The 26137-nt window shown below is 39.2% G+C and overlaps 2 protein-coding genes across 5 annotated transcripts; both read left to right on the top strand.

The window, feature by feature from the left end:
* Window positions 1-108: 108 nt before the first annotated feature.
* Window positions 109-12532, top strand: LOC122972602 (copine-3-like). Of its 3 annotated transcripts, XM_044339838.1 has the most exons (17): window positions 109-211; window positions 1679-1871; window positions 2224-2403; window positions 2488-2562; window positions 2669-2740; window positions 3642-3722; window positions 3852-3941; window positions 6177-6275; window positions 6476-6562; window positions 6828-6887; window positions 7053-7186; window positions 8020-8074; window positions 8169-8220; window positions 8668-8801; window positions 8970-9206; window positions 9325-9439; window positions 10912-11049. In XM_044339838.1, the coding sequence occupies exons 2-16, from the start codon at window positions 1710-1712 to the stop codon at window positions 9433-9435; spliced, it is 1629 nt and encodes a 542-aa protein (XP_044195773.1). In that variant the 5' UTR covers window positions 109-211; window positions 1679-1709; the 3' UTR covers window positions 9436-9439; window positions 10912-11049. The 3 variants fall into 3 exon arrangements, with proteins under 3 accessions (XP_044195773.1, XP_044195771.1, XP_044195772.1); XM_044339836.1 differs by lacking the exon at window positions 9325-9439 and having other exon boundaries at window positions 10912-12532; XM_044339837.1 differs by lacking the exons at window positions 109-211; window positions 9325-9439 and adding an exon at window positions 247-470 and having other exon boundaries at window positions 10912-12532.
* A 1071-nt stretch (window positions 12533-13603) lies between these two features.
* Window positions 13604-24962, top strand: LOC122972552 (copine-3-like). 2 transcript variants are annotated; one of them, XM_044339738.1, is made up of 17 exons: window positions 13604-13767; window positions 14398-14546; window positions 14971-15150; window positions 15610-15684; window positions 15777-15848; window positions 15945-16025; window positions 17463-17552; window positions 18452-18550; window positions 19501-19587; window positions 19695-19754; window positions 19871-20004; window positions 20193-20247; window positions 20368-20419; window positions 20544-20677; window positions 21524-21760; window positions 22411-22523; window positions 23365-24962. In XM_044339738.1, the coding sequence occupies exons 2-16, from the start codon at window positions 14415-14417 to the stop codon at window positions 22519-22521; spliced, it is 1599 nt and encodes a 532-aa protein (XP_044195673.1). In that variant the 5' UTR covers window positions 13604-13767; window positions 14398-14414; the 3' UTR covers window positions 22522-22523; window positions 23365-24962. The 2 variants fall into 2 exon arrangements, with proteins under 2 accessions (XP_044195673.1, XP_044195672.1); XM_044339737.1 differs by lacking the exon at window positions 22411-22523.
* Window positions 24963-26137: the final 1175 nt, after the last annotated feature.

The following is a 26137-nucleotide window of genomic DNA, read 5'->3' on the forward strand; positions in this document are numbered from 1 at the left end:
AATTTGTGTTTATTTCGTTTTTTATTTTACTACTTTTAGTACAATTTGTGCTTTGATGTCCCACCTCGGTAAACCCATACATACTGTTGGTGCACTACTTGGGCAGGCCGGCGGGTGTCCCTGTACATGGAAACGAGCGCACAGGGCACCGCCCACTACAGTCGTTACCGCTGCAGATCAGCAGACACGCAAACGTCATCTTCTCAATAAGGTAGGGCTTGATAAATGACACCGAGAACATTTTGATACTATGTCGTTTCCGCTACCAAAATTAATATAAAGCTGCAAGCTGGGTCTTACAAGTTATTGGGAATTAACGGGACCAACGTTACAGTTAGCTATCTTTACTCTTTTCTCTCTCGTATTGTATGGCCGAGCTGAACGAAAATAAGCGTTAACTCGATTCAGTTAACGTCAATTAAGTTAACTTTCGCTCCTCTGTGAAATACACACCACGCTATATCTAACAGGTATGTGAAAAGCAAAAGACGTAACTAATGTGTCTTTCTTTTGCGGGACTCCGTTCGTTAGCTTCAGTTACGCCTTGTAATTACCGTTAACGTAACTTGCGTCACGTTAAACTAACGTTCACGCTACTCTGTAAATTTGACAAATCCTAAAAAACAAGGCTGAATGATTCGCCTTAACAGTTGATAGCTACTGTTATATAACAACATTTAATACGTTTCCTAGGTTTTCATGAACTTGTCGGCTGCATTAAACACGGGCGTCAGCTAACATTAAAGCCTCGTTTGAGAATGTTAGTTTGGGGTTGGAGCTGCAAGACGTCCCGTAATCTCTTAGCACTTCAGGGCTCCGCGCTAGCAGCACCCCAACTGAGATATCCTAGGTTTTATTGAAACAAATAGCTGCTAAGTGGCTCAAGTGTTGGTCGAATTTACAAAAAGACCGCAACGAATCATAGCATAATTTTTACGAGTTGTGTTTGACCCGCTTTGCATTTATATCAGTAATCAAATTTTTGAATGCAGATTGGCGTGTTTGCTTGGTCCTCTTCAGAGGATACACGTATCCTGGTGTTACAAAGTATTTCGTGGCCCATCTGATTCTGTGACCTGCAGTGTTGGAAGTGTATCCTGTAGCTACTTAAGTAAAATGATCTCATGCATTAAATAAATTAAACAAAGTACATCACTAATACTGATGAGTCAATGCATAAGCGGCATTTTTAATGTATCAGTCACAGCCCGATTTTCTGTAAAATTAGTACATTTACTTAAGTACTTAGTACTTACTTCAGTAAATTTAGCTGGTAATACCTCTACGTTTTTACTTAAGTGTGATTTTAAATGCAGGATTTTTACATGTAATGAAGTCTTTTTACACTGTTGTATTGATAGGCTGCTTTTACTACAGTAAAGGATCTTAGTACTCCTTCCAACACTGTAGGTCACAGAATCTGATGGGTCACCAAATATGATATAACACCGGCGTGTCAACAAGCAACATGAATTAGTTGTCAGTTAGCTATTGACACATCTTGTGGGAAATTCTGGACTTCAAAATAGTTTAATGATAAACAATTTAAATGGGGATGATGGAGTAAGTGTTAGACAAGGGTGCATATGGCTGAAGCCCTCTGCAAAAGTCACTTACTAGCTCAGTCAGAACTGTTTTTTTTTTTTTAAAGCTGTGTATCTGTGTTTATGTTTGTTAGGTTTTGTGTGTGAGTGTGTGACCTCTGGGCAATGATGGCGGCGAGTGGAGTTCCAGGGTCAAGAGCCGCTGAGTGTGTGACCAAAGTGGCGCTGAGCATTTCCTGTGACAACCTGCTGGACATGGATACTTTCTCAAAGTCTGACCCTCTATGTGTGCTTCACATGCACAGCTCAGGGTCCAGCTGGTGGGAGGTCAGTTAGTCATAAAGTTGCTCTGCTACAAACACTGCAAGCTGTTTAGTGAAACATTTATTTATTATTACTAACTCACTCACTGGAGAAGATATTTTAGTATGTTATAATTTTAGCATATACATAATAAATGATCCGGTGCAGGGAGATTCACTTTTTGTCTACTCACTCTAATATTAGTCAAAACACCAGAGATCACTACTGAGTTCTCATTTGTGTTAGCATTTATGAAGTCAGATAACTCATTTGTGTTTTTTGTCACCTTTGAAATGACCATATCTGCTGTGACTAACAGTGTTTGATCGAGACTATGTACAAAAATCCTCAAGTCTGAAACATGTATCTGTGTTAGGTTGGCCGGACAGAGAAAATCAAGAATTGCCTTAATCCCAGGTTTTCCAAGACTTTTGTCATTGACTACTACTTTGAGATGGTGCAGAAGCTGAAGTTTGAAGTGTATGACATTGACAGTGACAACCACAATCTGGAAGATGCTGACTTCCTGGGAGAACTGGAGTGTACACTGGGACAGGTTAGTCCTCTTTGCATACCACAACAGGTCATGCATCATCACAAATGCTTATGCATAATGCTTCTTTTTTTTTTTTCTGTCCAGATTGTGTCCTCAAGGAAACTAACGAGACCCCTTGTCATGAAGGACAAGAGGCCTGCAGGAAAAGGAACCATTACTGTGAGTTGTTTTCATTTAGATTGATATTTGGAGCATGATTCTGATTGTGTTCCTCTGTGTATTTGCAGATGTTTGAGTTAACACAATGCTGTTTTTTGTTTTGTAGATATGTGCTGAAGAGAGAACAGACAACAGGGTGGTGGAGTTTGAAGTGGCAGGAAGAAAACTGGATAAAAAGGTAGTGAGTACTACATTAACATTCTGTTAAGGTTTTCAGAAATATGTGATGTTAATATTTACCTCTTGAGTTAAACATGCAGAACTTTTAGTGTTCTTCTTTGCCAGTGGAGATTAGTTTTTATAAATAGAAAAAAAAATCTCTAAAACATCAGTTTCACTATAACAACTACTTGTTGGGGTCACAGCGGCTACAACAACACAATAACATGTGGAGACTGCAAGAGCTGTGCTTGGTCAACTTGGCTTCCTTCTCTTGTACAAGTTTGTGATGACGGTGGAGATTGTTGAGATTGAAGACAACAATAATCAAGAGCTAAGAAAGGCTCAGTTATCGTCTCCTTTTTCAGTAACATAAATCTAACAAAGCAGTTTCCACTGCGAACCTTCTCGTTGAATTGAAAGATTGTAAACACAACAATGAAAGTGTGGTAGACTCCTCTTCGGTTGAAATTCAAGTTATCTGGATTTAACTCTAGTTTTATGAGTTAATGAGAGAATGTAAACACAGTTTCAATGGGGAATATCCTGTAAAGCATGACATGGACTGGTCATGCATGACACGTCCATCTAACACTGTGGGTGGTGCTTACAATGGCTGAAATCCAACTCTGAGCTATGAAGCAAAACCTACATCACTGGGAGACCTTGATGCTCCTAAACGATTGTTCTACCTGACATCTCCAGCTCTGGTTTCTCATTTGTGTTAATGATTACTTGGGCCTAGCTGACCAGTATGTCTAAGCAATCAGAGAACAGTTATCCCACTGCAAAAGCTTTCCATGTGGAAGTTGTATTCTAGATTTTAAACTCTGCACATGCCAAGATGTAACCTAATTGGAGGCTAATTTGACAGTAATTTATTTGTTTCAGCTGCATAATATTTTCTTATTAATTTCCAGGACTTTTTTGGCAAGTCTGACCCTTTCTTGGAATTCCACAAGCAGACAGCAACTGGATGGCAGCTGGCTCACAGGACAGAGGTACACATACACACTCTCTGTGCAATGCTTTCTGGTCCAAGTATTCTTGGAAAGTGCACAGGAAAGTAAAGTCATACTTTTACTGCACCTCAGTTCTCAAAGTGGTTGTTAATCTGTGTTGTTGTGCAGGTGGTGAAATACAACCTGAACCCAGTATGGAAACCATTCCGAATCCCACTGCAGGCACTCTGTGGAGGTGACGTGGAGAAATCTATAAAGGTACGTTTTACAGACACACTCACTCTCACAGTCTCTCTCTCTCTTTGTAGGACATTAAAGCTGAGAAACCACTAACCTTTTTGTTTTAAATTAAATGCATCTCAATAGACTCATACAGTACTCACTGCAAATATCATGTGACAATATTGACAGAACAAACCTGTCGTCTACATCTTACAGACTGTATTTCCTCATATGCAGAGTTGCTATTGGTAGGAAAGTTTTGAGTATCATAGAATTCACCAGTCATTAGCCTACTAAAAACGTATAACCTAATAATTACTGTTGTGATGAATCTTTATAAAAAACACTCATTTTAATTGTAATTACTGATTGAATTTGAATTCTTCCAAGTTGTTTTCTCTTCAGTGCGGAACTGAGATTATATGAATAAGCCTGTGAGTTCTGGTAAAACCAGTCATCAGGAAATGCTACAAATGGGATCATTTCAAAGAGTAGTCCAAATGTATTTTAAAGCTTGTTTCATACATTCATTATGTTTGATGTTTGTTTCAGCCTAGCTGTACTGGAAGTCCGTCTGTTCACTTTTTATTGAACATCATCAAACCCAAAAAATGCATTTTTGATAACTGAAGCATTTTTATTTGGTCAAGTAAAATAACAGTTGGGCCGCAAACAGACCAAATCCAGCAATGCATGAAAAACACGTGTTCACACCGCGGGACTGGCGACCGCATAGGGCTCAGCAAAAAAACGCTGCAGTTGTCCGGCAAAAAGTTGAACCGGAATCAACTTTTGTCGGCATACAGCCCAACATCACACTGTGTAGGCCAATCACATGTATGCAACCACACATTCCTGGTGGATTACTTTGCAACGTGAACGCTGTATTTGGCTGTTTACCTCGTGATCATTGTGACAATGATAAAACAGCTGCCGTCGTGATAACTTTCCAGAGTTGTAAAACCGCTGTGCAGTGTTTTGGCCTCTGATTAATCCTAGAATGCATCAATCTGTAGCTCCAACTCAACTTCCTGGATCGTATTTCATTGCCTCACCTGTACTTCAAACGACACGCCCCCTACACCGCAGACCCCTGCACTGCTGGACTGCTGGATTTGGTCTGAACGCGGCCTTAGACTGCATGTGGTTTATTCATTGCCTCTTGTGCGTAAATAAGGGTCCGATAATCTCGGCACAAAATAAGGAAATGTGTGTTAGCATTAGTTTACGTATGTTGTTTTTTTTGTTTCCATCCTCTAACCCTGTTAAAGCACACTTGTCAGGAAGAGATGCTTTCCAGTCAACACTGCAAGTGAGTTTACTGTCCCCACCATGTGTGCTCCTCACCTGAAGGATGCAGTGTCTCTAACAGGACGGGCCAAAGTCCTAGACGCATCTACATCTGTCATTAAAGAATACATCAGATTTGGGCCATTGGTCAACTTGTCTATTTAAATGACGAGAGCGCAATCACAACAGCCATCCTGCGTCCCTGGTAGATTCTTTGGCTTCAGTGCTTCATGTCCGTCGGACGCGAGCATTAATTTAACAAGGACGAAAGGAGAACTTGAAGTATATGTAAATCTAGATGATCAGTGGTGTTAAAGAAAGGCAGATATCTATGTGTCAGTGAATAAATATACACAAAACCTTGTACAATACAACCAAAATGCATTTCAGACAAGCTAGTTTACTGGTTTACAGAGAGCCAACAAACTACCAGGGACTCAGTGATGACTTGAACTTGTATAGTACGTTGTCATAGATGTAGATGTAGACTTTTTCCATTTAGATGGATCACTATCAGTTATCCATTAGCTTTGTTAGCTACTCAGCCTGTAGACTGACTGTAGCATCATACAGTTTGTCTAATCTGTACTGGTTGCTTCATACTGTGTCCCGACCTGTTTGTCTGTCCCTGATTTCAACACTGAAGATACTCAGAATCTGCACACAGGATGTGAAGCTTCAGTGTGCATGTTCTGAGGAGGTACTCTGTGTTTAAGGAAGTAGTGGGACCTTGCCTTCCTTTTTGTCAATTACAAGGCTTGTGTGTGTTTCCTTTTAGATTTTTCAACTTCAGGGTGTTGCCTTACATTCGAAGCTTCAGCCCCATAGCATGCTTTTGTCTCATCTACTTGGATTTTGCACACACAGATGATAATTTGTCTGTTGAATATAACTAGGGTTTTTTTTTATTTATTTTCTTGCTCATTCAATGTCAGAGAGTTGACTGGCATTGTCTTGTTTCCTCTAACTCTGTGTTTCCAGATAGACTGTTACGACTACAACAGCAGTGGATCTCACAACTTTATTGGAAGCTTTCAGACCACACTCTGCCAAATCCAGCAGGCATCACAAACATATGCGGTGAGTTCTCTCTTTGTGTCAGTTTTGTGTAAACATAGAAAAATAGAACAATATAAAATAGAACAATAGAACACAGAACAAATAAAAAGGTTCTCCTCTCAGCTTTTTTTCCTCTTAACAGCCCTTTTATGGACAATGATCTGCATTTTTACTCAAATATTTATTCTTTATATTTTTTGGTTTATTTATCATCCTTTCAGGCTGAGTTTGAATGCATCAACAGTAAGAAGCAACAGAAGAAGAAAGGATACAAAAACTCTGGTGTTATCATAATAAAAAAATGCAAGGTACTGTGGTATTATATTCGTTTTTCTTTCTGAGCTAATGGTGTTTTTAGTGTAGTATATGTGTATCCCTTATGAAGTCAACTAGAAGATGGAGAGCTGTTCAGATGATTTAAATACTACACCTGTGCTTTTTCAAACTACCTGTAGATCTATAAAATATGTTTTGCTGCATGATGTTATGTCTAAGAAAACAAAGGTAAATGGACAAACACTATGTGCAGTATGTGTGTATTTATTTTTTCCTGTCACCAATATTTATCTGCAGACGGTGAAGGAGTATACTTTTCTGGATTACATAATTGGCGGCTGTCAGATTAACTTCACTGTGAGTACAGGGTTTGTGTACCAACACATTTTTTAATTAATCTTTATACGGAATATTTCTGAGATTTCTGGACATTTAATTTAATTTTTAAATTACAGTGTTCAGGTTGTCAAAGCATTATCTGATTATATATTCTCTGTATTTATCTGTCTCCCCTTGGGCCAGATTGCCATTGACTTCACAGGCTCCAACGGGGATCCCAGGTTCCCCCAGTCCCTCCACTACATCAACCCTCATGGCTATAATGAATACCTGTCAGCTATCTGGGCTGTGGGCAGTGTGATCCAGGACTATGACAGGTAAGTAGATTGTTTTCTGTGAAGTGTTATGATGGAAATGTGAGTAGCAGAAACAAAAACAAAGCTGTTCTACTTTTCTTTCTATAACTGATTAGTCATACAGAGCAATTAGAAATATTTCAGGTAAATTGGAGTTTATAGCAAAAATGTTTCAACAACAAAAACAGATTTTTGTGTCTTTGTGGAGACACTGACAGTTCAGCAGTCATACAGGGAGAAATCCATCATACAAAAAGCAGAGAAAGTAATTCCCACAATAGATTATAATGTAATACAATGTTATTTTGAAATAATGAACATGACTAGAATGTAATACAGTGTTAGTGTGAATAATGAACACACAGCTGCCATCTTATAATGTTTTCCCACTGCAGGAACTTTTTCAGGTAACTAAGAACCTTTTGAGGAACTCAGGGACTAAACCTACAGTAAATACAACGAACCACAGGATGACTGTGTCGTCGTTTCCTTGTTTCAAACACTGACATCATTTTATCACCATTTTTTAACAGAGGAACAGTTCCTTTGCTTCCGTAGTTCCTGGAACTTTTTGGTTAAAAAGGTTAATAGAAAGACCTACTCTGCCTTCATTTAAAAAAAAATTGGAAGTCAAACGTTAATTGCATTTTAGAAAAGAACAACCTGTAGAATCAGGAAATCAGGAATACATGGATCAAATATGATGCCCACAACTAAACAATATTGAGGAATTTATTCTCCGATGTGCAATAAGATCAGGACTCAACATTGAAAAGTTGTAACAGCTGTAATCAATTTAACGTCAATTTAACCAACCCAACAACTATGTTTGTTGTTTTTCTTCTTCTGTGTAGTGACAAGATGTTCCCTGTGTTTGGTTTCGGAGCCAAGATTCCTCCCACATGGCAGGTGATTGTTTTTTGTTCATCTGCTCGTTTTAGCTGGTGTTGGGCTGATTTAACTCGTATTCGGGATCCAGATGAATATTTTTTTGTGTTTGCAGGTCAGCCATGAGTTTCCCATCAACTTCAACCCATCAAATCCATTTTGTGAAGGTAACGACAGGCTGAAGCTAACGTGTGTGTTCAGATCAGGGCGCGTGTGTGTACGGTTGAGACTCAACATGCCATTTAAGCCGTATACACTCTCTCTCTTTTATCAGGTGCTGTAGGGCACACATGCCGTCCCTGAGTTTAGATCCAGAAATAGATTTTAATACCTCTGGTCATTAGATTGATAGTCGGAAAAAAAAACAAGTATTGTGAGCATGTAACCTTTGGATCTCGTAGCTCTTTATGAGTCAGACATAATGTTTGTTTCAACATTTCAAGAGCAATCTGAACTTCTTGTCAGTTTGTCTTTCTCCCATAAATTAATCACCATTGGTAGTTTCTCATTGTCGCAGCAAGTTCGCAAAGATACAAACTGTGCTGAATGTATAAAATGATACTCAACATTGATTTTGTTCTGTTGACCTGTTTGTGTATTTGTGGTGTTGTTAGGTATAGAGGGTGTGGTCACCGCCTACCAGCAGTGTCTGCCTCAGGTGAAGCTTTACGGTCCCACAAACTTTTCCCCGATCATCAACCACGTAGCTCACTTTGGCAGGCAAGCCCTACAGCAGCAAACTGCCAACGTGAGTCGCTGGAAGTCTAAAATCAAAACAGCTTCTGTGCCCAAATGTTTGTTAGTGAAGTTCTTGTTTGGCAGGAGCCACATAACGTTACTCTGTTTTAACAGTCAGCGGAGATAAAATAACACTTTACTCTGTTTCTTGTGTTGTTTTGCTGTCAATGTTTCACAGCAATACTTCGTTCTGCTCATCATCACCGACGGAGTGATCACAGACATGGATGAGACACGCAGCGCCATCGTCAATGCCTCTCGTCTGCCCATGTCCATCATCATCGTGGGAGTCGGGGGGGCAGACTTTGATGCCATGGAGTTCCTGGATGGAGACGATGGAAATTTGCGCTCGGCTACAGGCGAGGCCGCCATGCGAGACATCGTGCAGTTTGTGCCATTCAGGCAGTTCCAAAATGTAAGTTGTATTGTAAAGCAAAGTCTCTGTGGCCACAGAATGCTTAAGCTTCTGTGTGATTTTGCTTCTCAGTCCTTTAATAATGCATACATGTGAATGTCTGCACGTCTTATTTCAGGCAAGCACTGCAGCCCTTGCCCAAAGCGTACTGGCAGAGTTGCCTGACCAAGTGGCCTCCTTCTTCAATTTATTTGACCTGAAGCCCCCCAGCGAAGTCAGCCCTTCTTAGAAATGTAGGAGAACCCCCACTGAACCCATCCCCCCCACCTTCCTCCCTGCATATGATGCAAAGTAGGGATGCACTGATCCGACTTTTTCAGTCCCTATACCTGCACTTTGGGTCGATACCGAGTACCGATCCAATGCCAGTGTTTAATTAATAAGCTGTATGCCTCACTGTGTGGAAGATACTAGGATCATTCTTTTATGTGTAAGGCAACATCAGACTCGACTTAAACATTGCTCTCTTAACTTTTTAAAACAAAATGTAACAAATAAATACATAGATATAAATTTACTGAATTGCTATTTATTAAAATAATGGTATCTGATGCCAGATTGGCCCCGTGTCACTGATACCCAACCCAGCTATTTTAGCCGTAGTAGTAATATTACTACTTAGTATTGGACCGATGTCCGATATCAGTATCTGTATCGGTGCATCTCTAATGCAAAGCTGCATGAATTAGTATAGAGGTGTAATTACACCACTGAAGTAGCTTCACTCCTCTGTTTGCTGCCCTATTTTTTCAGGGTTTTTATATCCTACGTCATTGGTTCACAGTATGTTGGACATTATGTCATCATGTATGTGTGTGTGTGTGCGGACGTACTTTACTGAAAACACCACATTGGTACTGTAGAGACTCTGTACCACAGGTTTCCCCTGTAGACTAGATAATCTGAGAAGGTTACAGAGTCCTTGTCTGCAAAGATTTCCATGTTATTGATAAAAGAATTTATTGAAACTACTTTTATGTCCTTAATGCTCAAAGATCAGAATACATATTAGTACCATCCATATGATGTAGTAAAACAAGTCATGTTTTACTACATCTTTGTGATGTAGTACAGTCATTGGCCTCATTACCTCATAGTAGGTTATTGGTTTTACTGTAACATCTTATTGCAACATATTTAGCAGCTAATGTTCTCTTGCTTGTATGTTTGTGTTGCTACAAACACCAACAGCTAATCTCTACTAAACTTATTATTAAAGGAATCAGGGAGCAGGCGACTTTATGCTGTAGTAATCTTTCAGGGTTTATTCTGCTGTACGTTTCTCCACATATTACTGCCAGTGATGTTAATTTAAAGCTGAAGTAATTGTTAAATCTACTGTGATATTTTTATCATTCCTCTAACTGTAGAAGTATCTGTAGTATCCTTAGGCTAATTTTTTAGTAAGCCACATTCTGACCATAGATGTATTAACAGTTCTTGTACACTATATGATGGGACAGTAGGAGTGTTGTCACTGTCAGTGCTAAAAACATCACTCCGCCAGGTTTATCTGTGTGCTCCATGTAATAGTCTTAAACATGTGGCTCATCTGTACAACCCCCTGCTTCTTGTGATAAGCTGCTGCAGCTCCCCTGCTATCTCCCTTTAAATCTTGTTATTTTTGTCATGTATGTCACTCCCACTTTCTCCACCTCTTCTCTCTCTCTCTCTCTCTCTCTCTCTCTCTCTGTCTCTCTCTCAGGGTCCTCAAGAAATGCTTGCTCAGAATGTCTTGGCAGAAGTCCCAGGTCAGGTGACCGGCTTCTTCAATACCATGAAGTTGAGGCCGCCCCAAGCTGACACGCCTCCCCCTGACTTCTCAGCATCAGCACCACCCCTCTGATGTATCCTGTGGACCAGCCTTCCTCCTCCATATGCACGGACACTCATTCTTATCTGGATTATAGGAGGCAATCTCATGTTTTAACTTCGAAATGATTTATTAGGAAAACTCTTCTATGTTCATATGAGCACGTCACGTTCAGTCTGCCAGTCTGGTAATGATTTGTAAATCCTTTGTTACAATTATAGCATAACTCCATAGTGCACAGATATGGTCAAACATCTCTTAACATTTGTTTACATTTGAAATGAACACAGATATTTAATATATTTGCCACTTATGTGACTCAAGTGCCAGAATAGTTTAGAATTTAAGTGATTTCTTATTTTATGAATCTGCGGTATGCATTATATGAGGAATTAACTGATATTAGTGTGACTTCACTCAAGGCCTTTGGTTTTTGTGGAAAAATTTGAGACAGCTAATAACAGCTATCTCATTAGTCTGTCAAATTGTCAATCAAAATGTCTACATGAAAGGGCTTAGTACTTACATGTTTCTACTGTTGTTGATCAGATCTTGTTCCCAGTAGTTTCATGTTTCAACGATCACTTCTCTTGTTTTTCACACATTCATGTTCATCTCTTAGCCTGACTTCAGTCAAAGCTAAGGCTCGACCAAATACAATTCAGGTAAACTTCAGAAATGTTTATGTATGACAAGTTACTGGATTAAGTTCTTTGTTAAAATGAATACTTTTTTGTAGATTGTACACTACAAAAACTACTACATTGCTGCTGTTTTGTACTTCAGTCAGTTTCTTTTTTACAATTCAATTCTTTCATGTTTCATGTGACATACTGCTTGGTGCTTTAATATCCGTGTTAAACAAGGAGAATCCCCAGAAGTGATTATTTATCATCAGTTATTGGCAAAATGCATGTTTACATTGATGTACATTAGAAGTTCACTGCCTCTTATCGTACTGACTGTTAATAATATTGCCTAATACGTTTCACGAAGTGTATATGCCTATATTCATCAGATACAAGTTGTTTGCACTGTCATTGTTTCATTGCCTTATGTAGTATCCTTGTCTCCATTATACAGTTTTAGTTTGTATCAATATTTTATGTAAATATGACACGTAATACTAAAATCAAGTTTAACCTACATAATACAGCTTCTACATCAATACTTTATGTAAAAGTATAAGATAATTAGAAAGGTGTGTCTTAAGTTTGTGGGTTCTGCCTTCATGTTGTGACATTAGTGACCCAATTTTATGCATTGTTGAAATGTTTGTGTGGATCATAATAGTTAAATACAAACATTCAAGGATGTAAATTAAATATTGACTTTTATAGATTTTTTTTCACTTGACAAAATGAATACATTGTTCTTGCACGTTTAATACTCCTAATCTTATTTTATGTTTCCCATGGGAGGAATGAGGTATCTTTTTAAACCAGCCTGAGAGAGCTGTTGTGTCTGTATATTTCAAACACAATAAATACTGATTATTCCTTTCAAAATGAAATGTGTGATCCTCGCCTTGACACATCGTTGCGCTCCTTCAAGAGTTTCCTGTTTGTCTAGATTCTAATTGGAGATGAAAGTTTAATTGAGTATATTTGACATCATGGTTGTTCTGTGAGGAACTGCAACACATTTAATTCATACAATGTGACAAAAACTAACAGATATTATTACGAAATGGTCATATTAATTGTTTTTACATAACTTTAATATACAGGGAAGCAATTACACACCGACCAGGTGGGACCTTGGAAATAAAGGACGCTGAACCCTTATGAGTGTACACATTAAAGGGATAGTTTGCATATTTGAAGTGGGGTTGTATGAGCTACTTATTCATAGCCAGTCAGAGTCATTTTCCAGGCCAAAAGTTGTGGGATTTAATTTTGTTGTCTGTAATTAAATTAATTTAAAGCTTGTGAATGGTCATGGAAATTATATTATGGGTCCTTGAAAAGTCATGGAAAAGTTTCGAAATTTTGTTAGTTTTGAACTTCTGTATTCCTACGCATCCCGCGGACTGCCACAGATCAGCTGTTTGGGTGGGTAATGTTAGGGGGTCTGTTTAATAGACTATGCTATGTAGTTATGCCGTTGTGGGCTTTTTATTACTTATTTCCAAATAATAGTATTACAATAGTAGTAATAAAAATGGTAAAAGTTTAATTTTTTCTTCCCTCATTTGAGACGCTCCTTTGGATGGACGGCGCCACGGGACGGGTCTGTAAGGTCTCCATACAGCCCCACTTCATAAAATCCGAACTACACCTTTAACGCCGCAAGCGTCAAGGCAGACATAATAGTTTAGTAACAGTTCCTGTGAATACATTCAAAATTAAACACTTTCACTGTACGCGGGAGTTGTGGCCAGGCGCCCGATGTCCTGACAGACGTATGATGGGCACCATGGTGGGCACGCAGGGCTGGCCCAAATAGTGGCAGCGGCAGCTAGGAGTGGCACTTCCGGCGGGACTGCCACAAAATGCTGGGCACCCAGCAGATCCAGAAACTGGAGTTGCCACCGGAAGTGCCAGGACTAGCTGCCGCAGTCGCAAAGTGAGCCCGCCCTCTCTGTAACACTAGCAGTTGATGTATAAGGGTTCAAAGAGTATAGCCGCAACACTCCCACATTTCACAGGGCGGTACTGCGCCCTGAAACGTCTTGTTCAGTGTAACATCACCGTTACGTTACGCACCCAGCAGGGTATTGCCTTCCTGAGATACTATAACTTTACGGTAAGTTTAAATTAGCACTTATATAACGCTAACTTACGTGCGGAAGTGTAAACAAGAAGCTGCTTGTCCATCTACTAGCCTTGTTAGCTTGTTAAGCTACAGTTTAGCTTGTAGAAGCGGTCGGACTTTCTCTTTCTGAAACACATTAGCTTCCCCTGGACTTCATTAGTACTTATTGTGTCATATTTTCCATGAGACTCAGTACATGTTTTACAGGCCGCAGTGTGAGACAACTGTAACGTCAGGTAGCTGCAACACAGTCAACGCTAAGCTTATATTTTATGTTTTTGGTGTAAAGAGAAAGAAAACGTTAGCTGCTAGTTGCATGTACGCTAATATCAGTTACGTAACTGTGATGTAACTACTCGTAAAGGTAAAAACCGTTCAAATCAAATCTCTTCCTGCTACTTTTACTATTTACTGGTGACGTTACCATTTTCTAGCACATTTTCACATTAACCGGTCTAACCTCACAGTTACAGTTCACATCCATTTGTATTCGTAGAAATACTGTATGCACCCCGTCAATTCGTTGTAACTCTACCATGTCTGTATGTTAGCAAACCTTAGAAATGTGTTTTGTTTACATAGTGTTTACCCTCTCTGCCTGTCTGTCTGTCTTGTCCTCAGCTTGTGGTTAGTCAGACATGGCTGCCCAGTGTGTAACTAAGGTGGAGCTGACTGTCTCCTGTAACAATCTCCTGGATAAAGACATCGGCTCCAAATCCGACCCTCTGTGTGTCCTGTTAATGAACAGCGCTGAATCGCAGTGGTATGAGGTCGGTAGGATGACATAACCTGGGATTCATTAAACATCAGAGAGAAGATTTAAAGTTTAATATTAGTGAAAAGCTGCCGAGATCAAGGTGATTTGATCTTGTCAGGATACCAGACACACATCAGCTAGTAATGCAATAAACATTCATTTTGGAAGGCATAAATGTCTTCCCCTGCTCTGAGAAACTGAATATTTGTGGGGCACTTAAAGTAACACATTTTCCTAGGTGTGGCAATTACGCCACTGTTTCTCCTGCAACTTACAAATCTCAGCAGTGTTAATCGTTAACCCCCTGATGGAAAAGTCTGAGTTGTGTAAATTTCCTGTTATGTCAGTTTATGTGTGTCACCAAACTGTCCTTTTTTTAATAAATAATTATTTCTCAGACTTGTGCAGTAAAGGAGCAATTCAAACTTTCTCCACAGTTGGGACGCACAGAGAAAGTCCAGAATTGCCTCAACCCAAAGTTTGCCAAAAAGTTTGTCATCGACTACTACTTTGAGATAGTGCAAAAACTGAGGTTTGGGATTTACGACATCGACAACAAGACTATTGACCTGAGTGATGACGACTTCCTGGGCCAGCTGGAGTGTACTTTGGGCCAGGTGAGGTTTTCTTCTCCTCTTCTGAGAGGAAACAATTTAGTGTTCAAAATACATCTTTTATTTTGTTTTAAATTCAGTAGTTTTTATGTCTTGTGTTTCAAGTTTTTAGTTCACAGTCCCCTGGCGTAGCATAGAGACACATAATCATTACGATGTAGTCAGGTCAGTCAGACAGGTGCTGCAGTGCGACACATGCTTCTGATGTAATACAACACCACTTTTTCACCATGTCACAAATCAAGCAAAGCAGTAACATCCTTGATAAGCAGTTGCTGTGTAGACTATTTTAGTGTTATCTGACCCCCCATGCTCATTCTGCCTGTTTGTTTTGGATGTTATTGCCATGTGATGTGGAGGCTGTCATCCACTGTGCAGCAGTTTAGGCTCATTCTTACCTCTGCTTCTGCTGTGGCTGCTGCTTCTCTATTTAACTGCTTCCTTTTTTTAAATTACTCCCAGGTTGTGTCCAGTAAAAAACTGACCCGACCGCTTGTCTTGAAGAACAAATCACCTGCAGGAAAAGGAACCATCACAGTGAGTGACAGAGAAAGCTAGAGAGAAGTGTCGCAATATTTGTGGACTGCAATTATTTTTCCTTTATTGTTTATCTATCCTCTACTCTGTAGATCATTGCTGAAGAAATAAAAGACAACAGGGTGGTGAATTTTGAGGTGGAAGCAAGGAAACTGGATAACAAGGTATGGAGGATTTTGTTTGAAATCTCAAATTCATTCGCAGGTGTTTAGTTTTATAGAACATGATGATAACGTTGCATTTTTTTTCTTCATTTCCAGGATTTCTTTGGGAAGTCCGACCCTTACCTGGAGTTCTACAAGCAGACAGAAACTGGATGGCAGCTGGCTCACCGGACAGAGGTAAACAAACTCATGCAAACGACAGTGAAACAAAGCTACAGTTCTGGTACAAGAATTGAGATATTTTGATGTGTGCAACGCTTTGTTTGCAATTCCAATTTTTAATTTCTACGCTGTGATAGCAAAATGGTCATCTATTTCCAGGAAGGAGGAAGAAAATTATTATTTTTTATCTATTACCTTACACTTCCATTCTAGGCTTTTACCCATAACAGTCTGTGTGAAAAGAGGAACTAATACTGGCCTGTTTTACACCGTAGCCTTTGCCTAATACTGGATGGCATGTTGGGTCAAGCTCACATTTGTCTAATCAGGAAAGTCATAATGTTGACACAAGTGTCTCATTAGACAACAAGAGATTCTGTAACCCTCCTCCTGTGCTCTGAGCAAACAGCTGCACTGATCTGCACTGATGTACCGCTGAGGCCAGTTGAGTTTTTCAAGCGAATGTTAAATCTGATGTTATAACTGTGAATGAGGAAGCAGACAAATCACATTTGTGGGTGTGATTGAATTAGGGACTGTTGCAAGAAATGTGTAAGAAATAATAAATTATTACAAAGTTAAACTTATTTACAGTTAATACATTAATTTGTTACAGAGTGGTTCTATGTTAATGTTGTAATGAGATTGTGAATTCCTCCCCAGAGGATGAAGAAACATTGAATTTGCTCACAACATTCAGCATCTTCATTGCGTATTGTATTTATCCTTTTGTTTTTTTAGTGTATTACAGCACTCAACTTAAGAAGAGTTTAGAGAGAAATAATGGAGCACATCAGAAGCATTTAGAGTTGTTTCTCATCAGAAAGTAAAACAGAACAAAAACAGTGCTTTACCCACCGAAAACTGATGTAGTGACAGGGTTCAAATGTATCACTTCCTCCCAACAACAACAGCTCTCACTGTGATCTTGATTTCTATCAGGGTGAAAAATAAACACCAGCCACCACCCAAATGCTGGTAAAATATGCAAATGACTGGTAGATTTTCTTCACTTACCAGCCAAAAAAACCCCAATGGTAATCTATTCAGTGGCTAGTAAGATCTGAACATTCACTAGTCATTTGGCCAATGGACAAAAAAGTGAATTTTGCACCCTGATTACTACTGTACTATATACACAAACAAAGAATATGACCTGGTCTGAATGAGCCTGCTGCACATTGATGTTGTACAACCGGTAGCAGAGGTGTACTGTATGTATACAGTTTGTCTGTCAACATATGTAAACAGGTTTTTAAAATAGTTACCATTAAATTTTATGTGTTCATGAATTTGCATTGTTGTTGGTTCTTTTAATAAGAAATAAGGAATATTTAAATGTAGATTTATACATGTTTTTAAGTTACTAATCTGTAGAAGTTCTGTATAATTTAGTTCTTGGTTCTTGGAGTATTCTGCACTCAGATAATTGTCATGTTTTTCTGTCCTTAGGTGGTGAAGAATAACTTGAATCCAACATGGAGACCCTTTCGAATCCCCCTGCAGTCTCTCTGTGGAGGAGACATGGACAAACCTATAAAAGTACCCACATTTTTTTAGCTACATACACATCTATGCCATGGACATGAATGTGAATTTATTCAAATTGTCACTCAGACCTACAGTTGCATCGATCTTCTTTGGTTTTATTTCAGCGGCACTTTGTATTTTCGCGGTTATGACATAATACAAACCTTTCTGAGAGTGAAATAGTTTTCAGAGCAAAATTATGTGGGATCTCTCTCAAACATCAACACAGGGCGGGTAATACAGCCGAGTAACACAGTATGAACTGATTATAGTGTCTTTAGTGCTAGCTTGATGATACTTATTTTTTTAACTTTATGAAGCGAACATGTCAGGAAGGAAGCTGTTTCCACCCATACAGGACAAGTGAGTTACCCAATACGTCAGTGTTTGTTTTTGTTCATCTTACCATCACTTAACGGGTGAAGTGTGTGAATGGAGTAGATGGGACTACAAGACACCTCTCAGCAGGTTCTCCTGCCCTCCAAGTTTCCTTCATTCAACTCATAGAACACATTTGTCTGAAACTGAACATACTCTTCTTTAAATAACGTCAGCCTCTGTCTAGTACATTACAAAAAGTCATGGTTTGAACCTCACTTTTGCATGTTGTTTGTATTTCATCTAGTTTTTATATGTCCAGTTTTTTAAGATAAACTTAAAGGATCGTTTCACCCAAATCACAACAACATTTCCTTTGTGTCCCTGAAACTCTGCAGACCTCAGCAGTTTTCACAGGCACTATTTCTTTGGTAGAAAGTATCGTTCCATGAAAACTGTTCGCAGGATTATTTTTTGTATTTTGGGTGAACTGATCCTTTAAGGTGATTTTTTTCTTTTCTGTGTGTGAATGTTTAACAGTTCTCTTGCTCATCAGGTCAACATCATCACCATGTGTGTTTACCTGTTTCCAGGTGGAGTGTTATGACTATGACAGTGATGGCTCACATGATCTTATTGGAATCTTTGAGACCACGATGACGCGCCTCAAAGAAGCATCACGAACTTCTCCGGTACGAGTGTGTGTGTGTTTGAAGGATGTAACGGCCAACATTTCACATATTTTTCACTTAAACCAGCTTGAAGTTGCTTTCTCTACTTTTGTTGTATTATTGAAATTGAACTGGATTTGAAATGTAACTGTGATGGATGAGATTATTTTTAGTTTTCTTTATTTGGAATCAAGTAATATTAAAACACTAGTTTACACAATGGTCATTAGTAAGATCTTAACAGAATGATCCATCTTTTCAGCATTTCCAGTGTAATTGTAGAGCACAAAAAATAGAACATGTGATGTTTTTGTTTTAGAAAAAAAAAAGATCTATATCCATTTTCCACTTCTCCCAAATTTCCTCTAATTTAATTTCCTGAGGCCTCATGGAGAAGGTGATTCTTTCCATTACAAAGATATCATAAATAATATCGTAGACGCCCAAAAAGGAGTTTGTCCCAATTAAAAGTAATTTTTGTCCCAGTATACTCACTAATTCTGTATAAATCTGATGCCAAAAAGTATGTACTTTTGGATATTCCCAAAACAAGTGATAATAATTTGCTTCCTGGGAGCCAAGTTTCCAGTTGTTCTCCAAGACCAATGATGCTTCCCACCAAACACTCTCCAGGATCCTGAGCTTGATATCCTCCATTGAGATTCACAATATTTTGTCCAGGCTTCCTCTGGAATGCAGTTATTAGTTTCCCTTTCCCGTTTTTGTTCTATGTAGGTGGTTTTTGTTATTTTAACCTCCTGGAGTCTCCTATACATTCTTGAAATTATTTTAAGCCCACTGTTTATGTGACGGCGTGGATGAGATCACCAGTAATTCTCTTGTAAAATCCTAGCAACAGACAGTCTGTTTAAGTGCTGTAAATTAGACACTAAACCTAAAACGTACATTTCCAACCCATTGTTTTTTGGTTTTCTGGCATTGACACACGTGCTGTTTTGTTTACTCCTCAGGCAGAGTTTGAGTGCATCAACAGTAAAAAGAAACAGAAGAAGAAAGGTTACAAGAACTCCGGAGTTGTGAGCGTGAAGCACTGCCAGGTGTAGTACTGTGTTTGCCTCATTTTCATATGTTGAAACTGTTTTTTCGTGTGAGAACTGACACGTTCCTCAGCACTGTTGTGTAACACCAGTGTTTAACCTTCTAGGTGGTGAAGGAGTATACGTTCCTGGATTATATCATGGGAGGCTGTCAATTAAACTTCACTGTGAGTTCTGGCTTCTCTGTCGATGCCTGTTTTTAATTGCTAGCACTAATTAATGAGATTAACAATATCTGTTATTTCCATCTGCATATCTGCCGGCTCCCTGAATGTCTGGGCAGGTGGCTGTCGACTTCACAGGCTCCAACGGGGATCCCAAGTCTCCTCAGTCTCTGCATTACATTAGTCCTCAGGGTGTTAACGAGTACCTCTCTGCCATCTGGTCCGTGGGCAACGTCATCCAGGACTATGACAGGTATGTACTGTATGTCACATAAAACACAGTCCAGTACATTTAAAACTTTATATGTTTTATGCTCTTGGTGTGGCAGTTTTCTCAGATTTGGGTGATGAGGCGTCAGTCATCATGTGTTACACAGTTTGCATCTAAATGGCAACATATTCTGTTACTGATGTACTAGTGTTGTTTCTTTTCCTGTGTAGTGACAAGATGTTCCCCGCCTTTGGCTTTGGAGCCCAGATCCCCCCCAATTGGCAGGTAAAGCTTACAAATACATGTAGAGGGTAAGACTGCTGTTTGCATAAAGTTTGAATCAAAGGTCACAGGGTAGCGTGGCACTGAATATAATGTCTGATGGTACCGTGTTTCACCCAACAGGTTTCCCACGAGTTTCCTCTCAATTTCAACCCGTCAAATCCGTTCTGTGCAGGTACGTTTACAAATGATCGCACAGCGGCTAGATTTAGACACATTTTCTGACAGAGTGAAACAAATGATAACAACTACTGTACATATGCAGCTTAATATAGCATTCTGTGTGTTTGGGTGTGTAGGTATTGAAGGGGTCGTGGAGGCCTACAGGGTTTGTCTCCCCCAGGTCAAACTCTATGGTCCCACCAACTTCTCCCCTATCATCAACCACGTGGCCTGCTTCGCTAAGCAAGCCCTCCAGCAGACCACTGCATCAGTGAGTATTTGTGTGTTTCAGCCATCACTTATAATATGTGACTGTCTCATATTTGACAAAGTAGATCTCCAGACATGAATTAATCACAAAGGAAGCCTGAGTTTCACAGGGCTGGAATAGGTCTGCACAAAATCTAATTCAGTATTTTAGTGTTTTCTTGCACATATGTGTGAAATGAAGAACCTGTTAGGCCAAAGTTTTCTTTAAAAAGATCATGTTCTTTTTGTACATTTCTCCAAAAGTCATTATTACCTTTGCACTGCTGCTGCCTGTTGCACAAAGTGTTTACATTTGTTTGCTCCACATTGGGCAGGATGGGAAAGGCATCAGCTTTCCTATAGTTTCCATAGTGGAGCAGGATAATTTGATAATAGCTTCCAGAGCAACAGCAGTGCTAGTATAATAGCACACTAATTGCCTGAAGCTATTTTCAGATGCCAGGCTCAGTAGATAAGATTAAGAGTCATAAGCCCAAGAGAGGCTTTACCTTGAGTAATAGCCTGACAATAGATATATCTGGAACTTGTCTCAAGATGTAATTAACTTCTTAAAGTGGAAAGTGATGCCACTGGTGAATAACTCATCTTTGTCAGAGTAAAATATTCAGACCGCTGGTGTGACTCACCTTCTTGCTTTTCATGAGTCTCAGTGCTGTAAACAGCTGATGACAGCAGCCTGTTTTTAAAAGAAGCTTAATGAAGTGGAGGAGGAGAACTAATACATTGGGATGTGATATGAAATCTCGTACCGTATCTGATATCTCTCAAGTACACCTTGATCAAAGACAGACATTTACAGAATTGTAATTATTGTTCTGCTGCCTGTGTTGTTTCCATCTTCCTGCAGCAATACTTTGTTCTGCTCATCATCACCGACGGAGTGATCACTGACATGGATCAGACACGCAACGCCATCGTCAACGCCTCTCGTCTGCCCATGTCCATCATCATCGTGGGAGTCGGGGGGGCAGACTTCAGTGCCATGGAGTTCCTGGATGGAGACGACGGGCGTCTGCGCTCTCTGGCTGGCGAGGCCGCCATGCGGGACATCGTCCAGTTTGTGCCATTCAGGCAGTTCCAAAATGTAAGTGACAGTGCAAACGTCAGACTCCTTTTTATATAACTCATTGCTTCACATGAAATATGTGAGTGGTGTTTGCTTTGATTTCAGCTGATTTTTCTCAATAAGCCAACTCACTGCTATAAGAATTGCATGCACACTTTTTTTCTAAGCATTTCACTGCGTCATCTTCAGATCAACTGACTTCAAAATTACAAACTAAACATAACAGGGTAGTGTCCACAATTAAAGGATTTGGCTGGCCATTTTCTATATATTTCTTATTGTCAACAAATCTCAAGAAAAAAGCCAAACCAATAATGACCTCATCCTATTTACGAGTATCGTTTGTGTATCCAAAGCCTGATGTATTGTATTCCTCTGTGCCGTATGCCTCCATTGTTGCCCAAAAATGATTAAAAACACGTCAGTGAGCCACACCGCTGCCCTGGATCACATGTTCCTTCGTACCTGGAGACAGTGGCTACAGTCACTTGTTTAGAAACGGCTCCAAAGAATAAAAACATCAATGAGATCATAACCCTCAGCAGTGAGGCAGACGCCACTAAGCTTGCGCGGGAATGCGGTTCTTTACACAGCTTCGCTAACTTGTTGTGCTACATAACACAACCTCTTGACTTTGTACTACATTGTAAATGTATCTTTTTTTGCAGGCGCCCAGCCAGGCTCTTGCCCAAAGCGTATTGGCAGAGTTACCTCAACAAGTGGCCTCCTTCTTCAGTTTATTCAAACTGAAGCCTCCCCAAGATCCCAGTCCTTCATAGGGGTACCCCAAATATTTCAGTTATAAACCCCGTCACCATCATAGCCTTTGCTTGGCCTATATGAATAACTGTCTCCCTAAATCACTGCATGAATCATCACATAAAGTGACTGCTATCTTCATGTTTCTTACCTCGCTGTCTTACTTCAAACTTTCATCATCAGTGCTGGGAGAGAGAGAGAGTTCAAGAAATTCTTTTGGACTTTCTGTCTTAGGCCTTAAATCACTGATGATCTTTCTCGGAGACATATTCTTATTTACATTAAAGGAAAATTCCACTGAAGTGTTGTTAAAACAAAGCAGTCAGTGATTATTGACTAGTTTTAGGTCAATTTCAATATAAATTGTGGAGTCCAAACAATATCAAAATATTGTTTCTATGGCTGGCTATACACAAGCTCAGCAGGCAAACTACTGCAGCTTCATTTACTGCACTGCAGTACACCAGACTTCACAGTTGTTAGCACTGGCTGCATTCTTGGCATATTTCCAAGATGAATCCATTTGTAGCTAGACAAAAGGAGGAAATAAATGCTGTAAATAGGCATTACAAATGCAACAAGTACAAAGCGCAAGTCCTCAGTAACCTGACAGGACATTCCAAAAAAGGCATTGTGACTTAAAAAGTTATGAAATAAACTGAAAAGCAAAGATTGATGAAATATAAAAGGGTGGAACTTTCCTTTAAACTGCATATATGCATAACATCATCTGCATAACTTTCTACTCATCCATGCTCTATTCATCTAATCAATCAGTAGTGATAATGGATTCTTTGAAAAAATGGCTTTTTTTTTCTTTTTTTTTTGGTTTGGTACCTTCTTTAACTCCTTTTGCACTGCAGGCTCCTGTAGAAGCACTGGCAAAGAGTGTGCTGGCAGAAGTCCCAGGTCAGCTGGTGGAGTTTCTCAACGTCATGAAGCTAAGCCCACCTAACCCCAATCCTGCACCAGACCCTGCAGGGAAAATCTAATGGTCCAAAAACCAGAAAAGGAAGAAACAGTCCAGCATCATCTCTTGTACACATCAACCAGATCCCTACTTCATCTCATTAGAAAATTACACATCCTCTCCTTACAGTTGTGTTACTCAACCCTCAACTAAATACCAGCATGCAGTTAGTTCATGACATCCAGACCAATCACACACAATACATGCTATACAAGCACTTCACACTGTTGACCAATCTCTGTCTTTTTTTCATGTATCAGTGTCAAAATAGATCTAAGTGGATACTAACATCCATGCATGCTCATTTTAGCTGCTATTCGGTGCTCGTGTAGCTTAGAAAAAGAAAAAACGATTATGAAATCATTCCATCATTTCTAAAGAATAAGTTGTTGGGAACAGCAGACAAGATAAGCACACAAACTGAATGCTGCAAGCTCTTCATGTTTTTCTTTCAGACTTCCCAGAAACACTGCATTTTTATTTTATTATTGTTATATTATTATTAGATCATTATTATTCACCCTACTGCTGTTTTATAATGCATTACGAGAGTGTAAGCCTGATTCTTGTTAATGTCTGTTTGAAGATCTAGCATCAAGTCAAACTTGTTATGATAAAGGTTTTTACACATGTAGATCACACGTGATCTTCCAACCATGGCGTCAAAAAAGCTGGTGTGACTAAGTACAGCCTACAGGTTTGTGGACGCCCCCTCATGTACGATATGATGTTTACATCCTTACAGGAAATGGCTGCATTACCACCCATAACATAATCATGTGCGTATAGCCACGTAGCTTTGTAGTTGCTGTTGTTTTGGTAAATGGAGTATGTTTTATCATAAATGTGTATTGTTGCCCATACTTTCCTTTGCACTTGCCTATAATAACCTTGTGCTGTATTATACAAATTTTAGCATTTAGTCATTGAAATCAAAGCTATGTGTGTGTGGGTTGAAAACCCCGTAAACGGACACCTGTGTAAACCATTAAGTAGTAATCTGAAATATTCGGGAAAAAAATAGATTTGTTTGTTAATTAACTGTTGTTTTCCATTGTGCCAGTTACATTTAGTTTGCCTTACATGTATCTCCGATTAGTAAAGAGACCATGGTGGAAGTTTCCTGGACATGGATCAACAAGTCCCAGACTAATGAAGTGTTTTCTCAATGATATGACCATCGAGTTGTGATTTAGTCAAAGTTTAATCTTTGTCTGGGAAACTGTCCTTATATGTATGTCAGTATTAAATGTCACTATAGAAAAAGGAAACTATTTTTTTTATCTGTATGTTCACTACAAGTGTGTCTATTTCTGCTGCGCTTCATTGATTATTGTTTTTATATGATCATAACATGAAAAACATATATCTTCTGTATCATATTGTGCACCAACTGCTTACTGCTCTAACAGTAATGGGTGATGTGCCTTAGTGCCAACATACAGAAAGTGCAACAAGCTTGCCAATAAAGTACCTCTTACTCAAAACAAATTAAGTGTACTTCATTTGTCTTAAATAGTGTAAATAACCAAAAGAGGAATTACATCATAGTTTATCCCCTTTCATGATACTATTCAACCATCAGCCAAAAATACTGGAAAACTGGCTTAGATTTGAACAAGATATTTGGCTGCTAGGTCATGGCACTGAAGCAGCAATATATTGTACCTCATCTACTTAAACCAGTCACAGTATGTCCTAGACCACATTACAGTCAAGCATCCATAGAAAAGGCTTTCTAAACCTTTGGTGGGCGGTATTCCCTGAAATTGGCCTAATGGGTATATGTTTGAGTACATTAAAAAATTTGAGATTGCGGAAGTAATTTTTGTGAACAGATATGCAGATGGGTGACAAATTAAAGGAAAAACTGGTACAGGTCTGAATGTTTGAGCCCTACAGTGAGGGGATCTGGTGGCTCTTAAAGAGTACGGTCTTGACCTGCTCTATGTGAAAAGTGCCTTGAGATGACTTCTGTTGTGATATGGCGCTATATAAATAAAAATTGATTGATTGATTGATTGATTATGCTTTGGGGGGCATTTTGCTGGCCTGGTTTGGGTCCATTTGTCCCCTTAGAGGGAAGGGTCACTGCATATCAATGCAAAGTTGTTCTGAGTGATCACCTTTATCCTATGATGAAACATTTCTATCCTGATGGGAGTGGTCTCTTCCAGGATGACAATGTCCCAATTCACAGGGCACGAGGGGTATGATTTGATGTGAATCATATGTTATGGCCTTTTGAAGAATGGTGTTCCTCAGTCTTGGCATTTATTCTACAAGTCTCTGAACTCTACTGGAGGGATGAACACCATTCTTCAAAAAGATATTTCCTCATTTGGTGTTTTGATGATGTTTTGAGTGCTGTCTAACACATCAGTCCTAAATCTCCCATAGGTGTTCAATTGGGTTGAGATCTGGTGACTGTGAAGGCCATAACATATGATTCACATAATTTTTTGTTTAATTTGTCACCCGTCTGTATGTGCAGTCAGTGAGCTTTCAGCAACTGGAGTAATATTACTTTTGTATCACGCTCATTTAAAAGTTGAGATGAAAGCATCTGCTGCCACCTGCTGGAAAATGAAGTCAAAACCATGAAACTAGACATTATCTTGAATATTTATGTTAATATCCACTGATGCAGCTTCAATGTTTATTTC

The sequence above is a fragment of the Thunnus albacares genome, chromosome 21 (assembly GCF_914725855.1).
Source record: "Thunnus albacares chromosome 21, fThuAlb1.1, whole genome shotgun sequence".
In the NCBI taxonomy this organism is placed as follows: Eukaryota; Metazoa; Chordata; class Actinopteri; order Scombriformes; family Scombridae; genus Thunnus; species Thunnus albacares.

Bases quoted from the DNA above. Each gene is read 5' to 3' on its own strand.
- LOC122972602 (XM_044339836.1), top strand. From the start codon at position 1,710: ATGATGGCGGCGAGTGGAGTTCCAGGGTCAAGAGCCGCTGAGTGTGTG. The intron at 3,942-6,176 runs GTACGTTTTACA...CTGTGTTTCCAG, and splicing joins ACGTGGAGAAATCTATAAAG to ATAGACTGTTACGACTACAA. The intron at 8,802-8,969 runs GTGAGTCGCTGG...AATGTTTCACAG, and splicing joins TACAGCAGCAAACTGCCAAC to CAATACTTCGTTCTGCTCAT.
- LOC122972552 (XM_044339737.1), top strand. From the start codon at position 14,415: ATGGCTGCCCAGTGTGTAACTAAGGTGGAGCTGACTGTCTCCTGTAAC. The intron at 17,553-18,451 runs GTACCCACATTT...ACCTGTTTCCAG, and splicing joins ACATGGACAAACCTATAAAA to GTGGAGTGTTATGACTATGA. The intron at 19,755-19,870 runs GTGAGTTCTGGC...ATGTCTGGGCAG, and splicing joins GCTGTCAATTAAACTTCACT to GTGGCTGTCGACTTCACAGG.